Source organism: Labeo rohita, chromosome 18 (genome assembly GCF_022985175.1).
Source record: "Labeo rohita strain BAU-BD-2019 chromosome 18, IGBB_LRoh.1.0, whole genome shotgun sequence".
Lineage (NCBI taxonomy): Eukaryota > Metazoa > Chordata > Actinopteri > Cypriniformes > Cyprinidae > Labeo > Labeo rohita.
The window spans coordinates 18672276-18691138 of record NC_066886.1 but is presented as its reverse complement, the minus strand read 5'-3'; the positions used below and the strand labels follow the sequence as shown (position 1 = coordinate 18691138).

The window sequence follows — 18863 nt, the reverse complement described above, 5'->3', positions numbered from 1 at the left end:
TAATTTATATTTGTGTCTCTCTGGAAAAACTGCAAATGGTTTGACATAAGGATGAGTAAATAATAGCATTGAACAAAACAATGTTTCCTCACCTTAGTGCAGTTGGCCGCTTTGGGTTCCAGGTCATTGAGAGTGACCAGTTCTCTGAGCAGGCTGCTTTCCTGGTAGCCTCCCTTCACCCCTCGTAACTTGAAGTAGGCCTGAGGCTTAAACAGAATGAGCCTCAGGTTGATGGCAAACCCTGCCATGTCGATAGCAAAGGGTCGGTGAGGGTCGAATACTGTTTTCCACCCGTATACTTTTCCTGCTGCATTGACCTTCGGAGACTCGTATCGTAAACCTCCAACAAACGCTACAGGCCACACTGATACTTTACGAGTTGATCGCATCTGCAGAAAGAGAGAAGAGAGTATTTTTGTAGTATTTTTTGTTTCTACGTGATTTAAGGTATAAAATCCTCCTGAGAATTTTTCTTATATTAAACACTTAAAGGGCTAGTTCACCCAGAAATGACAATTCTGCCATTAATTACTCACCCTCATGTCATTCCAAACCTGTAAGACCTTCGTTCATCTTTGGAACACAAATTAAGATATTTTGATTGATATGCGAGAGCTTTCTGACCCTGCATAGACAGCAATGCAACTACCATGTTCAAGACCCAGAAAGGTAGTAAGGACATTGTTAAAAAAGTCCATGTGACATCTAAACAGAAAACTAATATAACGACAATAAATACATTTTTTTCTCCTCTTGATCAGTCGTTTGATGCTGCTGCTGACTCAAAGGCCGGCATTCTGAACAAGTAAGGCTGGGCAAAAAATTGCAAGTCATCTTTTCTGTCAGAATCTTCAGACATGTTTACAAAACTGTTTTATTTATAGCATGTGTTTTCCTCTGTTTGCAAACAAGGCACAGCGCATCCGGGTTCTGTGTCAGAATTCATGTGTGATACTGTCGTGAAAAAGAAGAAATTGTTGAATAAAGTGCACAAAAAATATTCTTGTAGCTTCATAAAAATTAGGGTTGAGCCACTGACGTCACATGGACTAATTTAACAATGTGCCTATTAACTTTATGATCCTTGTATGCGGTAGTTGCATTGATGTCTATGCAGGTCAGAAAGCGGATTTCATCCAAAATATCTTAATTTGTTTTCTGAAGATGAATGAAGGTCTTACAGGTTTGGAACAACATGAGAGTGAGTAACTAATTACAGAATTTTCATTTTTGGGTGAACTATCCCTTTAATGAAAAACTAGCTTTTAAAAAGTAATATCATTTCATAATTTTACAGTTTTTTTTTTGATAAAAATGCAGTCTTGGTGAACATCACATCAAGTGACTTTTTTCCAAACATTAAAGGTGAGCTTTGTAAGATATTTTTTTTTTGGGTCAAAATACATATTATTAACCCAGTTTATTGTACAGTGATTACTACAAGTATGCCATTCATGGGTTTATCTCCCCAAGAAATGTACACATTCACTATAGCAGATGCATTACATATGAAAAGAAATTCAGATTTGGTTACAGAACTGCAAGCCAGAATTCAAAGACTCGCCAAAATGTGCACAGGCAGACAATGGAGTAAATCAAGAGTAAACAGTGGCAGTGCCTTTACAACTAGGAGGAATTCAATGGAATGTTTGGATTTTTAACTGAGATGCTACCTATTTGATAGGTAAGCTAAGATTAAGTTTTGCCACACATATTAGATCTGTACTGTCAAGACCCATATAAAATAGTCATTCTGCTAGGTGACACAAATAGCACAGAAAATGCAACCTCAGCTTTAAAAAAAATCCTTCTGACCCCAAACTTTTGAAAGGTAGATTTAAATGTGTTACCTGAAAAGTTATCTTTTGTCACTGAATGCAAGAAAGTCATAAAGGGGTCATATGATGTTGCTAAACAGAACATTATTTTGTGTATTTGGTGTAATGCAATGTGTTTATGCAGTTTGAGGTTCAAAAAACACATACTTACATATAATGTACATACAATGTACTTACACATAAATGCATACATTTTCCACATACTGTACATTATTGTTGCTCCTCTCTATTGTCGCTCCTTGCCTTTCTCATTATCGATCTTTACAGTGCTCATCATTCTGAAAAGCGAGGTGTGCTCTGATTAGCTAGCTAACCAGTGCCTTGTGATTGGCCGAATACCTCAAGCGTGTGGCTGAAATGTTACGTCCCTTACCATGTTGTGATGCCGTGTCCCGGTGCGACGAGACAAAAACAATAAAAAACATTAAAAATGCAGCAGTTGTTGCATCCGGTGAGGACATAATTACTGATTATACTGACTCATACTGTCTTTTTACATGTTGTGTTGTGTTGTGTTGCACTGCGCTGTGTAAACAACATCATGTCTGCATTTGTGATCGTAGAAACGACAAACAAGCACTACTCTACACTGCTTAAAACTTGCGTTTAAATAGCCATTAGCAAATTCTTTAAATATGAAAATGTACTTACAGGCTGTAAGTCAGAAGTGCCAGACTGTCCTTGCAAAGTTGGAACTGCCCCACTTTATAGTGTGCACAGCTGGCATTGTAGGCTACTCTCTCAGGTTCAGGAAACAATCATCTCTAAAATGCGCTGGACACATTTGAATATTTGCATTGTACTGCTCTGGATCATTGTTGTAAATATAACTTAACCACTGACTTCTACTTGTGTACTCATTTGTAAGGCCAAACAAAGTACTTTCGCTTTCGCAACGAAACACACAGCGTCTCCACAACATGGCGGATGCAACAATTCTACAGCGAGAATAAAAGTTACGCCTTCTTTCTTTGCGTACACATTTGGGTGGTGTTAACTTTTATAAACAATATCTCTTTTGGTTTGAGACTTTAATCTTTGCAACTTTACAGATCTTATATATAACAGCTTGAAACACTCCAAAGACAAAGAAAAAAATTAATCATATGACCCCTTTAAATAATAATAAAAAAAAAAAAAAATCTACTATATTCAGGGACATAAGCACAATTGTTTAAGAAAGCTGCTGTAGTGAGTTTCAGGTTTGTGATTTAAACTAAAATAAAATCAAAAAGGCCTCAAAACTTTCATCATGTCCATGTCAGTTCACATGTTTATAGTGTGCTTTCACACTTTCACTCTATAGTGACAACACAGGTCTGATTAGACATCTTAGGACCATGTTTTGGACAGTGCGGTGACTCCGACAAATACAAACAAACAACTCTTAACAGCAGGATTCATTCTGAGCAGGTCACAAAAGGTTAGCAGAAATCGGAAGCGAGACAGTGAAAGACAGAGACCAAGTGAGAGAGAGAGATAGACAGACAGATTCTGCTTTAATCTTCCTGCTTCAAACACTCCCTACACTCCTACATCCAAATGCTTTGTGTGCAGCCCAGCGCAAGTGGTCCACATCATAAAAGGAAACTGCCTAATGAATAGTGAAGGCTGGAGCGGGCGAGTGAAGCAGTTGTCTTTATACCCATAATGCATCGCCCACTGTATCCAAGGGAAGCTTTTACAAAGAACCACAAAAAGACTGTAGATGGAAAGGAACACTGTGCCTCTTTGTCATTTACGAAAACCACTCACTCACTATGTGTTTGTTAACATAAATAAATAAAGTGATTAAGACTCAGCTAAATGTAAAGGATGGTTTTGCTGACTGAACTTTTACAGGCTGTCCACATTGATCCAAATGTAGCTCAAGTAATTGACTGTGACCCTTCCCCACAATATCAGGCAAACAGTCCTGGCCAAAATGTCCCCCTCAATCTAATTACTTCCGCAGCGACTAATATTATATTGTCCACTGCCATTTTTCATTAAAGAAAGAGAGGGATGTTTTCTGTACCTGTTGGTGAAAACAAAAACAACAGAAATGGAAAAGTGTTGAAAAGGATGCATGCTCGTTGCAGATTCAGGATGACATTAATCTTTTCTAAACTAGCTGTCATTGGGGAGGGCTGCTGAAGCTAGGCTGCCCTAGTTTAGCATAATGAACGGCTGTTTTCTGCTTTTTGCTTCTCATTTAAAGTGCTTCACGCTGAATTCTGAACTGAAGAAAAGGAGAGAACCTATAGATGGTGGTGTGTAGTGGACTTGAGAAGCCGTTCATTTTAGATTTTTTTTTTTTTTTAATATCTGACATGTATACAGTTTCCAGGTTATGGAACACCGTTTACATTTTACTTTAAACAAGGAACCTAAATTAGAATATTATGATTATATTAACACAGGTTGTCGGATTTTATAAGAAATATCGTAGTTTGTGTTCTTAAGATGAATGAAGATCTTACAGGTTTGGAATGACATGAGGGTGAGTAATTAAGGATTAATACGTCATCTGAAAGCTGAATAAATAAGCTTTCAGTTGATGTATGGTTTGTTAGGATAGGACAATATTTGGCAGCGATACAACTATCTGAATATCTGGAATCTGAGGGTGCAAAAAAATCTAAATATTGAGAAAATCGCCTTTAAAGTTGTCCAAATAAAGTTCTTAGCAATGCATATTACTAATCAAAAATTAAGTTTTGATATATTTACTGTAGGAAATCTACAAAATATATTCATGGAACATGATGAACTTTACTTAATTTCCTAATGATTTTTGGCATAAAATAAAAATCAATAATTCTGACCTACACAATGTATTTTTGGCTATTGCTACAAATATACCCCAGCGACTTAAGACTGGTTTTGTGGTCCAGGGTCACAAATAATTAAAATACACAGTGTTTTTCATATTACACTACCAGTCAAAAGTTTTTGAACAGTAGGCATTTTAATGTTTTTAAAGAATTCTCTTTTATTTGATCCAAAATACAGCAAAAGCAGTAATATTGTGAAATATTTGTACAATTTAAAATAACTGCTTTCTATCTGAATATATTTTAAAATGTAATTTATTCCTGTGATCAAAGCCAAATTTTCAGCACCATTACTCCAGTCTTTAGTATCACGTGATCCTTCAGAAATCATTTTAATATGCTGATTTGCTGTTCAAGAAACATTTTTTATTAATATTGTAATCAATATTTAAAATAGTTGAGTACATTTGTTCAGGATTCTTTGATGAATAGAAAGATACAAAGATAAGCATTTATCTGAAATAAAAAGCTTTTGTAACATTATACACTATACCATTCAAAAGTCAAGAGTCAATTTAAATTTTTTTTTTTTTAGTTTTTGGGAAAGAAATGAAAGAAATTAATACTTTTATTTAGCAAGTATGCTTTAAATTGATCAAAAGTGATGATAAAGACATTTATAATGTTACAAAAGATTTCTTTTTCAGATAAACGCCGTTCTTCTGAACTTTCTATTCATCAAAGAAACCTGAAAAAATTCTACTCAGTTGTTTTCAACATAATAATAATAATAAAGGTTTTTTGAGCAGCAAATCAGAATATTGGAGCAATCAGACTGGAGTAATGATGCTAAAAATTCAGCTTGAAATCACAGGAATAAATTGCATTTTATTTTAAATAGTTAAAAAAAAATACTGTTTTGCTGTTCTTTGAATCAAATAAATGCAGGCTTGGTGAGCAGAAGAGACTTAAAAAAAAAACATTAAAAATCTTACTGTTTAAACATTTTGACTGGTAATGTATATTAATATTTTATATTGTAAAAAGCAATAACAATATAGAAGCCAATTATTTATCTATATGTTAATTAAATTTGTGTTATACAATTAAAATTATATTTTAGGAAAGAGTCCAATGCACATACTCATGTCATTTAGATTAAGACATGTATCATGTGACCGAGAGTGACTGCCGTGAGTGGTCAGTTGCTTCATCTGTAACAAATCAGTCTTTGACCAGTTTTGTGCCACTCAGGCCAATTTGTGAACCATTTGCAAGCATCAAAGGCAGTCAGTATTGCATTAGCAGCATAATCAGCAAATCACAGCGATGTAGAAGTACTGTCTTCTATACCGTGACATTTTCCTGGCTTTTGTGCGGTTTTATACTTATTCGTTTTATTTTTGTACAGTAGTTTTTTCCTCATCCACATTTTAAGGTGGCCTCACCTCGACGTATATGCAGATGACTCATTATTCAGAATAGGACATGTTGAAATGATTCTGTCAAGTCAAACGAGTCACAGAGGAGTGGGGAAAGCGGCCTGTGTCCCATGAGCTCAGAGCACTTACTGCGAGTCAATAGTGGAAAAGTAAGCCAGCAGAATGGGGGTAAAAATACACAGCGTCTGTAAATAAACCCTGTCATTCAGAGTGCCTACCTAAGCATTTTTAATAAGAGCTTAATAATTAATTCACCCTGGCAGGAATGGTTGTTTTAAACAAGGCCAAATGCATAATTCATGAACTGTTACTATAAATCTTCATTTTAAGAAGTAAAGGTATTAACGTCTCTTCCGTGTGATGTTTTCTCATTGTGGGTCACTGATTTTAGGCCACATGCAGTTATGGCACTTCGAAGTTAGATAAGAACATTTATCCTGGGAAGACTGCTATTTAAATACATTATATATAAATTAGAAATGCTGATACATTTTCTAAGATTTAATATTCAGAAGCATTTTTTAAACAAAGTCCACAGACCGTAGGGGATCTTCGGCAGTTCTGCAGGGGGTCCGGCAATTATAGCTTGATCACAAACTAATTTGTTTAAAAATTAAAATATGCATCAAACAAAGATTTGACACTATTAGACACTATTAAGTTAACTTCAATAAAAGCTAGTCTCTTACACATTACAATTTATAAGAAAAATAAAATGTAATGAAATATATGACTCTATAGATCAACACTGATTAACGGAAACAAATAATATACATTAACATGCATATTATTAAAGGCAAGGCATGATTTAAAAGGCAACAGAGTTGCAAAAGCTGCATTTTACAGTGTCCATGGAAAGTAGCACACTGCTGAAAGTATGTTAAGTATGAATATTAATCTTTTAAAATGTACAACCCACATATATCAACAGAAATGGCAGCTTTTGTTCCACCCTAATTATAGTCTTGTGTCTTTTGTTGCCAGTGTTTCAGAAGTACAGTATGTGCCTGATCATTTTTCACCACCCACCATTAATGATTTTTCTTTTCAGAGCAGTGTCTCAGAATTCAGAGTTTTTGAAAGGTGTTTCATGTGATGAAAGTCTAGACAGGTTTTCATCTACCTGTAGCATTAAAAGATCCAACAGTTACCCAAATGTGAAAATTCTGTCATCGTTTACAAACTTGTATGACTTTCATGTTGTTCCAAACCTGAATGAATTTCTACATCTTTCTAAGCCTGTATGATTTCCTTTCTTCCGTGAAACATAAAATATTTTGAAATTATTTTGAAGAATGTTTCAGCTGTTGTTTTTTTCCTTATGACGAAAATCCGTGCATTGATCAATGTTTTGATTAAATTAAATATCACTCAGTTCATCATGCAAATTGAGCATTTTCAGAAGATTTGGAATACCAGTCGAGTCATATGGATTATTGTCATAATGTCTTTTTTGGAGCTTGAAAGTTTGGAGTACCATTGACATTCACAATATGGACAAAAGCAGCTGAAATATTCTTCATAATATATTTTTTTATTGTCCACAGAAAAACATGAGTGAATAAATAGTGACCAAATTTTAATTTTTTGGGTGAACTATCTCTACCAGTCAAAAGTTTTTGAACAGTACGATTTTTTTTATGTTTTTAAAGCCTGCATTTATTTGATTGAAAGTACAGTAAAAACAGTAAAAATATGAAATATTTTTACTATTTAAAATCACTGTTTTCTATTTGAATATATTTTAAAATGTAATTTATTGCTGTGATTTCAAAACTGAATTTTTAGCATTATTACTCCAGTCACATGATCCTTCAGAAATCATTCTAATTCTCTGATTTGCTGCTCAAAAAACATTTATTATTATTATTATGTTGAAAACAGCTGAGTAGAATTTTTTTAGGTTTCTTTGATAAACAGAAAGTTCAGAAAAACAGCATTTATCTGAAATAGAAATCTTTTGTAACATTATAAATGTTTTGATCAGTTTAGGTCAATTTAAAGTATCCTTGCTAAATAAAAGTATTAATTTTTATAATTTCTTTCCTTACAAAAAAAAAAATAAATAAATAAAATACTGACTCCATGCTTTTGTATGGTATAGTGTATAATGTCACAAAAGTTTTTTATTTCAGATAAATGCTGATCTTCGATCATTCATCAAAGAATCCTGAAAAAATAAAAATTAACTGTTTTAAATATTGATAATAATATTAATAAAAGTGTTTCTTGAACAGCAAATCAGCATATTAGAATGATTTCTGAAGGATAATGTGACATTGAAGACTGAAGTAATTATGCTGAATTTTAGCCTAAAAAATTACATTGTAAAATATATTCAATTAGAAAAGCAGTTATTTTAAATAGTAAAAATATTTCAGAATTGTACTGTTTTTGCTGTACTTTTTTTTTTGTATCAAATAAGTACAGACTTGGTGAAAAGAAGAGAATTCTTTAAAAAAACATTAAAGATCTTACTGTTCAAAAACTTTTGACTAGTAATGTATATAATAATTATGGAATTAAATCAATATTTCACTTTCTTTGAGGATAATCTGCAGGCTAAACGATGATGCAGTTGAAGAACTTAAACAATGCTTATTATTTAAGTTCACCCACAAATGAAAATTCTGTCATTAATTACTCATCCTCATGTCATTCCAAAACCAGAAGACCTTTGTTCATCTTCAGAACAAATTAAGATATTTCTGATGAAATCTGAGAGTTTTCTGACCCTTCATAGGCAGAAACACAACTGACACGTTCAAGACCCAGAATAGTAGTAAGGACATCGTTGACACAGAAGAGAAGAAATTGTTGAATAAAGTTATTTTTGTTTTCTTTGCACACAAAAAGTATTTTTGTAGCTTTATACCATTACGGTTGAACCACTGATGCCATTTTAACAATGTCCTTACAACCTTTCTAGGTCTTAAACGTCGTAGCTGCACTGCTGTCTATCCAGGGTCAGAAAGATCTCAGATTTCATTAAAAATATCTTCATTTGTGTTCCAAAGATGAACGAAAGTCTTACAGGTTTGGATTGATATGAGGGTAAATAATCAATAGCATAATTTTCATTTTTGGGTAAACTATCCCTTTAATCAATGCAGTTAAATTCCTTACCAGTGCAGTCACTTACCAACATCCATTAATTGCTGCATTTATGTATCTTTTATCCGATGTAGAGGACTGTTAGACCTGTCTTAACTCACCTCCTCAAACAGCTCCAAGCTGTATGTATTATCGTCATCTGCAAAGTAGACGATTCCTGCCTGGCTGCTGTTGGAGTTGAAGGTCTCCCGTAGCCATCTCAGAGCCAGGTTCCTCTGCATGGTGCCACGAGGAATCCTGGGATCTCTCGTGTCCCCTCGCAGCTTGTAGTTCCGTGGGGTCTCCACATTGAGGTGTGTGTAGTTCAGCCCCGTTTCCCTCAGAAGCCTCGTGACTAGAGGAGTTCTCCTCTGAGAGTCCTCCACCAGAATCCAGTGCAGGTTGGGCACGTGGAGGAAGGTGTTAGCCAGTCGCGTTAGCTCGGCCTTCTGCACAGGGCGGCTGTATGTCGGAGTGATGACGTGGATGGTGGGCAACACGTCAGACCAGGGCGGAGGTCTTGTGTACACGTATTCTGTACGGACCACCTCCACTATGTCCTTGTCTTGTGAGCAGTATTCCTTTGAGTCCGTGGCTGGGCCGGTCTCGTGCCTAGTCTCCGTCCCATCATCTGCCAGACAGAGAAAGAGAATTAAGACATTAGCACACACCAGGGCTGCTCTCTTTATGTCTGACGCATGCCACAAACCTTAGAGGAGTACCTGCTAGCCGTTGCCGGTGGATGGTTAGACGCTCTGGTATGATTAAGATCTCTTTTACTAGATGGTGACAGACTGGAGAGGGTGAGAGCAGGAACCGTGAGATCATAATACGGTTACTCCACAGGGGTAGAAGGCACTGATTCAAACCCATAAAGCACAGGTTCTGCATGATCTGCTCTTAAATTCTTAACAGGATAGTTCAGACAAAAAGGAAAATTCTCATGTCTCTCCAAACTTGTATGACTTTCTTTCTTCCTTAAAACAGAGAAATTTTGGAGAATATTCTGGCATAAGTATACAAAAGTATCAAAATGCAGCATATACAGTAAGTTAATGCTAATTATAGCACCAGTGATGTCAGTATGACTCACTATATTTATGGGAATAGTATTTTTGGCATCTAAGCTGCGGTTTTTTTCAGACAGCTATTCATAAATGTTTCTAGGATTTAAGCATTATGGTGGATGGGAATACTCATCAGATTTGGGTGTTTCACACATAAGGGCAACTGTTTGGCCTTGAAAGACTTGGAATGCAGCCTGAGTGGTTTGATTTACTTACAGTAATGCTTTTTAAATAAAAAAAATATATTATGTCCTTATTTGTCATTATTGGACAAGACAGATAAGAGGAGAGAGGAGGGGACATAATTCCCAAAGGACCTTAAGCCAGGACTTGAACTAAGGTTGCCTGAGACACAGCTGCCTTTTTTGTCTGTGCATTACCCACAAAGCTATATACAGTTGAAGTCAAAAGTTTACAAGCACCCTGAAGAGTCTACAAAATAATTTTACCAAAATAAGTGGGATCATACAAAATGCATGTTATTTTTTATTTAGTACTGACCCTTGTTTGTCCTGAACAGTTAAACTGCCCACTGTTCTTCAGAAATATCCTTTAGGTCCCACAAATTATTTGGTTTTTCAGCATTTTCATTATTTGAACCCTTTCCAACAATGACTATGATTTTGAGACTCATGTGTTACTATTACAGAAGGTTCAAATGCTCTCTAATGCTTCAGAAGGAAACACAATGCATTAGGGGCCGTGGGGTGAAAACAGTTTGAATTTGAAGGTCAGGGTAAATTTAACTTATTTTGTCTTCAGGGAAACATGTATCTTCTGTAGTTCCTGAAGGGCAGTACTAAATTAAAAAGAAAATATGATATTTAGGCAAAATAAGAAAAATGTACACATCTTCATTTTGTTCAAAAGTTTACACCCCTGTCTCTTAATGCATTGTTTTTCCTTCTGAATCATCAGTGAGCATTTGAACCTTCTGTAATAGTTGCATTTGAGTCCCTCAGTTGTCCTCAGTGTGAAAAGATGGATCTCAAAATCATCCAGTCATTGTTGGAAAGGGTTCAACTACACAAAAATACTGAAAAAAACAAAGAATTTGTGGGACCTGAAGGATTTTCGTTAAGAACAGTTGGCAGTTTAACTGTTCAGGACAAACAAGGGACTCATGAACAACTATTACTAAAAAAAAACAGCTGTGGATCATTCAGGTAACAACACACAGTTTTAAGAATCAAGTGCATGTAAACTTTTGAACGGGGTCATTTTTATAAATTCAACTATTTTCTCTTGTGGACTATATGTAAATGTCTTTTATGTAAAATAACTTATTCAGATCAGTACTAAAAAAAATTACCAGCATTTTGTATGATCCCTCTCATTTTGGTAAAATAATTAACATTTTGCAGATTCTGCAAGGTGTATGAAAACTTTTGACTTCAACTGTATGACTGTGAAATACATTGCTTTTTAAAAATAATAAAAAAAAATAATAAAATTTATATATTCACACAGTACCTGCAAACTCTAGACCAGGGGTGGCGAACTCCGGTCCTGAAGAGCCGCAGGCCTGCAGAGTTCAGCTCCAACCCTAATTAAAACTCACCTGCCTGTTACTTTCTAGATTCCCTTCAGACCTTGATTAGCTTGTTCAGGTGCATTTGATTAGGGTTGAAGCAAAACTATGCAGGGCTACGGCTCTCCAGGTCTGGAGTTCGCCACCCCTGCTCTAGACCGATGGAAAAAGTAATGGGGGGTGGAGGAGATCAATTATAATAATACTCATTAATACTCTTTAGATCAGGGGTGCTCAACCCTGGTCCTGGAGATCGACTTTCCTGCAAAGTTCAGCTCCAACTCTGACCAAACACACCCGAACCAGCTAATTAGGATCTGAAGGAGCACTTGATAATTACAGACAGGTGTGTTTGATTAGGGTTGGAATTAAAACTCTGCCGGAAGATTGATCTCCAGGAACAGGGATGGACACCCCTGCTTTAGATTAATCTAAAAAAATATTGGAACATGTCAGGGTCTTTGTAACTTTTCTTTAGTCAGTCAGTCAGTTCTCTTCAAATATATATTACAATTATATAAATACACCCCACATAAACAAAATTTGCATGTATTTATATTGTTGAGAAGTGAAGAGAAGTTTAATTAGGCTGGTGTGTCCAATCCTGCTCTTGGAGCGTCAACGTCCAGCATGGTTTAGCTGTGATCTGTGCTAAACTCTGAACACACCTACCTCAAAGTTTCTAGCAATTTTTGAAGACTTTAAATTGCTGTTTGAGGTGAGTTTAATTGGGGTTGGAGCTAAATTCCCATGCTTTCATGTCAGTCCATTGACTACAAAGGTTTCTCAGTAAAAAGTAATGAGCTTACCGGCCACATTGCAATAAAGATTCTGTAGTGTGCTTTTGGTGTCTGTATAGCGATGCACAGAGTTCTTGGACAAGCAGAAGTGTCAGACGGCTTTAGACAAATGGAAAACTTTAGATTTAGAACTGGCTGCAAATATAGTGCCTTTGTGTGCTTTTTAGAACAGTGATCAGTAGATTCTTTTAAATGTCTTATTTTATGTTCCAGGGAAGAAAGAATGAATTTCAATTTTTGGCTGAACTATTCTGTTAAATCTCTTAAATGGGCATGCTTGAAGGATATTGCTGAAATAATTAGTGTTACCAAATATCTTCTTTTTTTCCCAGAATATATTTTCACAAAATGATGGTGTGGGCAGTGATAGCTCATTAAGGGCAGAAATCATGATGGCACCTCACATATCAGATCTTTATCACTGTTCAATTAGTGCCCTGCTCTCACTTCAGACATTTTAGCACCATTAGATTAGCACACTCCATTAACAGTCCAGATGTTCACTGCCTCCTAGGCATCATACAAACTCGCCTTAATTGCTTCATGATAATTTCTATGAATACACATCTGTAAATCTCCATAAGATGACGGTATTGACATGCATATACATCGATGTATAGATCTTCAAATGCTGGGTGATGGATTTCCTAGTAGGTTGAGAGGTGGTCAGTGACTGATGGATTGTTGCAAATCCACTAGATTGCCCCAAATGCCCTATAAATAACAGGTTGTGTGTATAGCCTGTGTATGTGATTCATCCACTTACAGAAGTGTTTTAATGTAAGTGCTAAAATAGCTATAGACATGCAAACTGGTAATTTTGACTGAAAGCCACAAGAAATGTTCCTCAGAGGGAGGTTTTATTAGAGAAATCTTTTGCAGTTGAATAAATGAGAAGCTGTTGGGTAATTTCATTGGAGTCAGTGGACTCTTAAAATGAGGCACATGAGCTGAAAGTCAGCTAATGCATTAGAAAATGGGTTTTGTGTCAATCTAGTTATTTTTTATGTTACATGAGATGAAAGACAAAGCATCCTTAGTCAACTCATGGTTTTGTGGTTGTTTAGAAAGAAAACAAATTTGTATTCAAGCAGCAAGAAATTCAATTTTGTTTAGCAGCACCTTTTTACCGCTCTTTTAAAGATCATTTTGCAGTTGAATAACATTATAGAATTTTCTTTTCTGACATGACATTACTTAACTAAACACAAAAGAATAGACTCGCTAAGATTACTGTGCAAAAATTTGTCATTCTGACTGATAACAAGATAGGCATTGAAAACAAAATACGTGTTTAAGTGATACTTACCCTTTCGGATGGCAAGCAGTGGGGCAATTGCACTTTGGTGCCACACAGTGATGAGGAGGGTCCATGGTAACACAATCAACACGATGGCAAGAATATCTCTTCTCTTCGGCATCTCCAGGGTTGGTTCTATGCCTGGTCATTACCTGAGAGAGGGAAATGAAGACAGTCAGACACTAAGAGAAAGAGAGTCTATATAAATGGAAAGATACGTGGGAATTATTGTACTATTTAATCATCGCTTTTTATTAGACTTCAGCTCAATATGGTCAAGTAAAATCATAAACCATTTCGTCTCAGATCTCTGGGAACATTGTTTAGTGACCCAAGAAGGTCCTTAGGTCTTTTTTTTCAGGTTTCCTCAAAACATTACAGAAACTGCATAAAGTCATTTAAATACTTGACAATCAAACAAACTGTAGGTGAAAAGATTCTGAATGATGAGACAGAATTAAAGGACTAAAAAAAATGTTTAACTAGAATTTTTTGTAAGGTATTTTTTGACACTGTCCTGATAACAACTCGTCCACTTCTTGTTTATGAATTATCTTCTGAGACTACCAAGAAAGCAATTTCATTAAATGAATCCACAATATCCAAAAATATATTTTTATTGTGGCTACAACTTAAGAATTATTTCCTTCATTTTATTAATTGGTCGTTTTAGCAAATCATGGCCACTTTGTAATAATTTCTCTCGTTTTGACTGAAATTTACTTAAAACGATGGAACGAATTAGTACATTGTGGCCACGATTAAAACAAACGGATTCTTAATTCGTGGTCATGATTAAACTAAAACTACAGAACAATTAGGCTCCGTTCACACTGTCATTTTATAGGACTGACAACCGCATTTACTTACAGGTGTGAGTCTCGAAATGTCCCGTTCACACAGCAGCTAACAGTCCTTTTTGAATACTGTCTGTATGAACGTGCAACGGGAGTCAAGCCCCTATTCCTTACCAGTAACCATAGCGATAGAGGCCAAAGCAATATCAAAGATGGCGATTAAAACTGAAAGTATTACCACCTCCTGACACAACAAGAGTCCAGTCGAGCCATGAGTTCATCCATCAAATCATCATTAACTGACAGCAGCTTTTGAATTTGAGTGGAGAGCGGAGCATTTGAGCAGCACGCAGAACACACAACTGACGGGAGGGAGCAGCTCCAGTGGAGGCTGGATATAAAACTTTCAGATGACAAGCAGCTCATTTCTCCGTCACTGTAAGTTACCGAAACCACACATGAAAAAGCTGTTCCATTCACACAGCGGGACTGTTCCAAAAATGCGGTTGTGAGTCCTGAAATTCACGGGTGTGAGTTCGGTTATAGAATACGGTTGTCACACCCCTAAATAACCATACTGTGTGTGAACGCAACCGTATTAAGGACTCAGATACGGTATTCCCTGGTGAAAAATCCAGCATATGCTGGTAGCTATGTTTTGATGCTGGAATGCTGGTTTAGGTAGGTTTTGATGCTGGTTTAAGCTGGTCCTTTGCTGGTTCATGCTGGTCCTTGACCAGCAACATGACCAGCAAAAACCAGCAAAGGACCAGCTTAAACCAGCATCAAAACCTACCTAATCAGCATTCCAGCATATGCTGGTTTTTTCACCAGGGTTGGCAACCAAATTCTGCTGCTGTGTAAACGTGTAAATCAAGAAATTCTTAATTTGTGGCTACCATATTTTTAATATTTTAATTACCATATTATATATTGTCAAATATATTGTCAACAGAAAAAGCTTTAATAGGTTGCTATACTGAATATTAATGTCTGTCATTTAGTGTTTATATTATAAAACGCTAAACATTAAACCTTTTGCTACGGAATCTACATCCCAGCTAACAATTTTTGGTTCCCTATTGGTTAGACAGGAAAGTTTTCTTAACGTAAATAGAACGTTCCCTGTAGGTTAGGGGAACGTTCTGGGAACCTATCGGGAACGTTCTCTGTAGGTTTTAAAAATAAAACCTAAAAATTAAAAAGAGAACCTACAGGGAACGTTCCTAGAACGTTCTCATTTGGTTCCCCCCCCCAAAAAAAACCAAACGGGAACCATAGGGGAACGTTAGGGGAACGTTCTGTGTTTGCTGGGATCTTACCGTTACAAACGAAGCGTGGCGCAGAAATTCAAACTCGGTTGCTGTAAACAGTAAAGCCCGCCTTTCTTTGATTTGATTGGCCATCTCAATCATTTTGACATTGACGGCGCTGTTAGACCACTAACATACAGAGCTGTGAATAATGGACTGCAGGGCAGCATTAGGAAAAATTAAATTAGTCCCTATTTGACCATGTCTTATTATTGCTCAGCTCAGAAGCGACCCCAAATCACTGTATGACAACCACAAAAGGACTACATAGCAAATATCCAACAAGAGCACAAAGAAAGACCTGTTATCGTCGTTTCTCGCTTGAGTAATGCTGCGCAGTGATTGATGCGTAAATAAATTACGTATGTATGCGCGCTCTCGGCGCACTGATCGCCAACATCACGTTTTCATGAATGCTTTTCAGTATATTCGTCAAAATTAATGTCTGGCACTTTTTTTAAAAAAACAGATTCTCCTCGAAGAAGCGAGTTTGCGAGGGTTAGTGGTGTTTCAGTGGCGCATCAGTTTACATCAATTTAATGTATTTTTGATACCATACACACTGCCAGTCAAAAGTTTTTGAACAGTAAGGTTTTATTTTTGTTGTTGTTTTAAAGTATTCTCTTCTGCTCACCAAGCCTGCATTTATTTGATCCAAAATACAGCAGTCAGTTTATTTATTGGAAAAAAAAAATAGAAATCAATACTTTTATTTAGCAAGAATGCTTTAAATTGACCTGAAGTGATGATAAAGACATTTATAATGTTACAAAAAGATTTCTATTTTAGTAAATGCTGTTCTTTCGAACTTTCTATTCATGAGAGAAACTGTTTTCAAAATAATAATAATGTTTTTTTTGAGCAGCAAATCAGAATATTAGAATGATTTCTGAAGGATCATGTGACTGGAGTATTGATGCTATAAATTCAGCTTTGAAATCACAGAAATAAATTACATTTTATATATTCAAATCGAAAGCAGTTGTTTTAAATAGTAAAAAAATATTTCACAATATTACAGCTTTTGCTGTATTTTGGATCAAATAAATGCAGGCTTGGTGAGCAAAAGAGAGTTCTAAAATCTTACTGTTCAAAAACTTTTGACTGGTGTATATTTTGTAAATACTGTAATGCAAATTAAGCTTTCAGTCATTGTATTAATGTAGGCCTATGCCTAACAAGCTTCTATTATTAGCAATTTATTAAAGAAAACATTTTTGTCTGTCATCTTTAAATTTAAGCCACTTAAATTTAGCAAACACAGTCACGTTTAAGTCGTATTTGAGCTTAGTTCTCATACTAAGTAGCTATTAATTTGACATTATTGTTTGAAAGTCCTATTATTGACTTTATTGTTTGCTCATTTGTTTACGATGTAGTTTTTTTCTATTTTTGGGACTTGAAAAATGTTGTTGTTGTCATTATATTTAATGTTTCACATACCAGAAAATAAAAAAAATTACATAAATTGCATTATAAATAAAAAAACAACATTATTAATTATTACTATTATTTATGTTATTATTGTTAATTCTCACCCTTAGTTACAAACGGCGGATGGCCACGAGCGTGAGGTCCAGCTGTGACGGCCGCATGCTGGAGGTCATCCACCACGCTGTTGGCTCCCAGAGCATCCCATGCTGCGGTCCAAAGTTCCTAAAACACACAAAAAACAGATATCTTTGATGCATGAACTGCAGCTGCTGTCTGTTCACTTCAGAGAAGACAAGCGCAAGGTATAGTTGATGAAACCATTATTTTGTTGTCTTTCATCCACCTCCTGTCCAACCGTTACAGTGATGAATGTTTCCTGGTCCCAAATTACAATATTAATACCTAGTAAAGCAATCCAGCACTGATAAATGGATCCTTTTGCATTTGGAGCGGCATTTGTTTGCTCTCACTCTCCCTTAATCTCAGTGGTAATATTTGCAATACAGGAACAGATGAATTAGCTGTCAGGTGCCCTTTGTGCCAAACCTCTTCCTAAGAGAATAATAATTCTGTTATGAAACTATTATCACTGAAACCTGTCCAGACACACATATGAAAGCTGGGTATGATGATGCTGTGCCTTGAACCAAGCCTGTCTGTGTGTGTAGGCTGTAGCACAAACGCTGGTTGACTGCAGTAGCGGCAGTGTATTTTTAGCTTCTCTGGAGGCAGAAAAATTGAAGAGAAGAGAGTGAGTTGATTTTTTTGAGAGTAGCATAGCCCCTGTGTTTTTTGGTTTTCTGATATTAAGCAGAAATACAGGGTTAGAAGTGCATCTGGTTGAAATACAACAGTATAGCTTCAAAAGCTTCAAAAAAGTTTTTATTCACCTTATTCTTCAACGCAGAAGCCTATGGGCGAGACTTACAGTTCATTAGCTGCTATAGGGAAATATTGAAAAGAATAAAATAAAGAATAAACACTACAAACCAGTGTGCTTATAAATAAGACAGTACATTAGAATAATATAAGGGTCATTCCATGTCAAATCAAACAAATTTCAAAAACTTCCCTGGCTCGAATTTTTTAATTTTGCTAATATTGTTTTTCTGAAGAAAGATAGACATGTATACTGATGAAAGCCAAAATATTAAATGTCATGGATGAACATTTACTGAGGGGGATCAAAATGATGATTTTCAACTGAAGTCAAATTTTCAAATGACTTTAGAAAGATGGCAGCATCAAAATGTTATTTTTACACACAGAATGGTACGTCTGTTAGTAAAATCTGTTGACTTTAGCAATCTTTGTTGCATTATGTGCCAATGGTGACCATTCAAAAATGGGAAAACAGCACTTTTCTCCAAAGTTTCCATGCCTGTAACTCAAGAAGAATTAAAGATATCTTAATGTTTTCAACCACTGAAATTGGTATTACAATCTGGACATGGAGCCTCATTGAAATCCCCATATCTCTGGGACTGAACAT

The 18863-nt window shown here is 35.7% G+C and overlaps 1 protein-coding gene across 4 annotated transcripts in view; it reads right to left on the bottom strand.

Annotated features, from left to right (window-relative positions):
• b3gat1a (beta-1,3-glucuronyltransferase 1 (glucuronosyltransferase P) a) overlaps positions 1 to 18863 on the bottom strand; it is a 107739-nt gene that overhangs the window by 6179 nt on the left and 82697 nt on the right. For 2 of the 4 annotated variants that reach the window (XM_051135785.1, XM_051135786.1), the window contains exons 3-7: positions 17476 to 17593; positions 13837 to 13979; positions 9852 to 9923; positions 9252 to 9760; positions 93 to 389 (exon numbers count right to left, since the gene is read on the bottom strand). In XM_051135785.1, coding sequence (XP_050991742.1) covers positions 93 to 389; positions 9252 to 9760; positions 9852 to 9923; positions 13837 to 13948 — 990 coding nt within the window. In that variant the 5' untranslated portion in view covers positions 13949 to 13979; positions 17476 to 17593. Of the gene's footprint in view, positions 1 to 92; positions 390 to 9251; positions 9761 to 9851; positions 9924 to 13836; positions 13980 to 14865; positions 14948 to 17475; positions 17594 to 18863 lie in introns of those variants that run through there. The other 2 variants (XM_051135787.1, XM_051135788.1) reach the window with 2 other exon arrangements.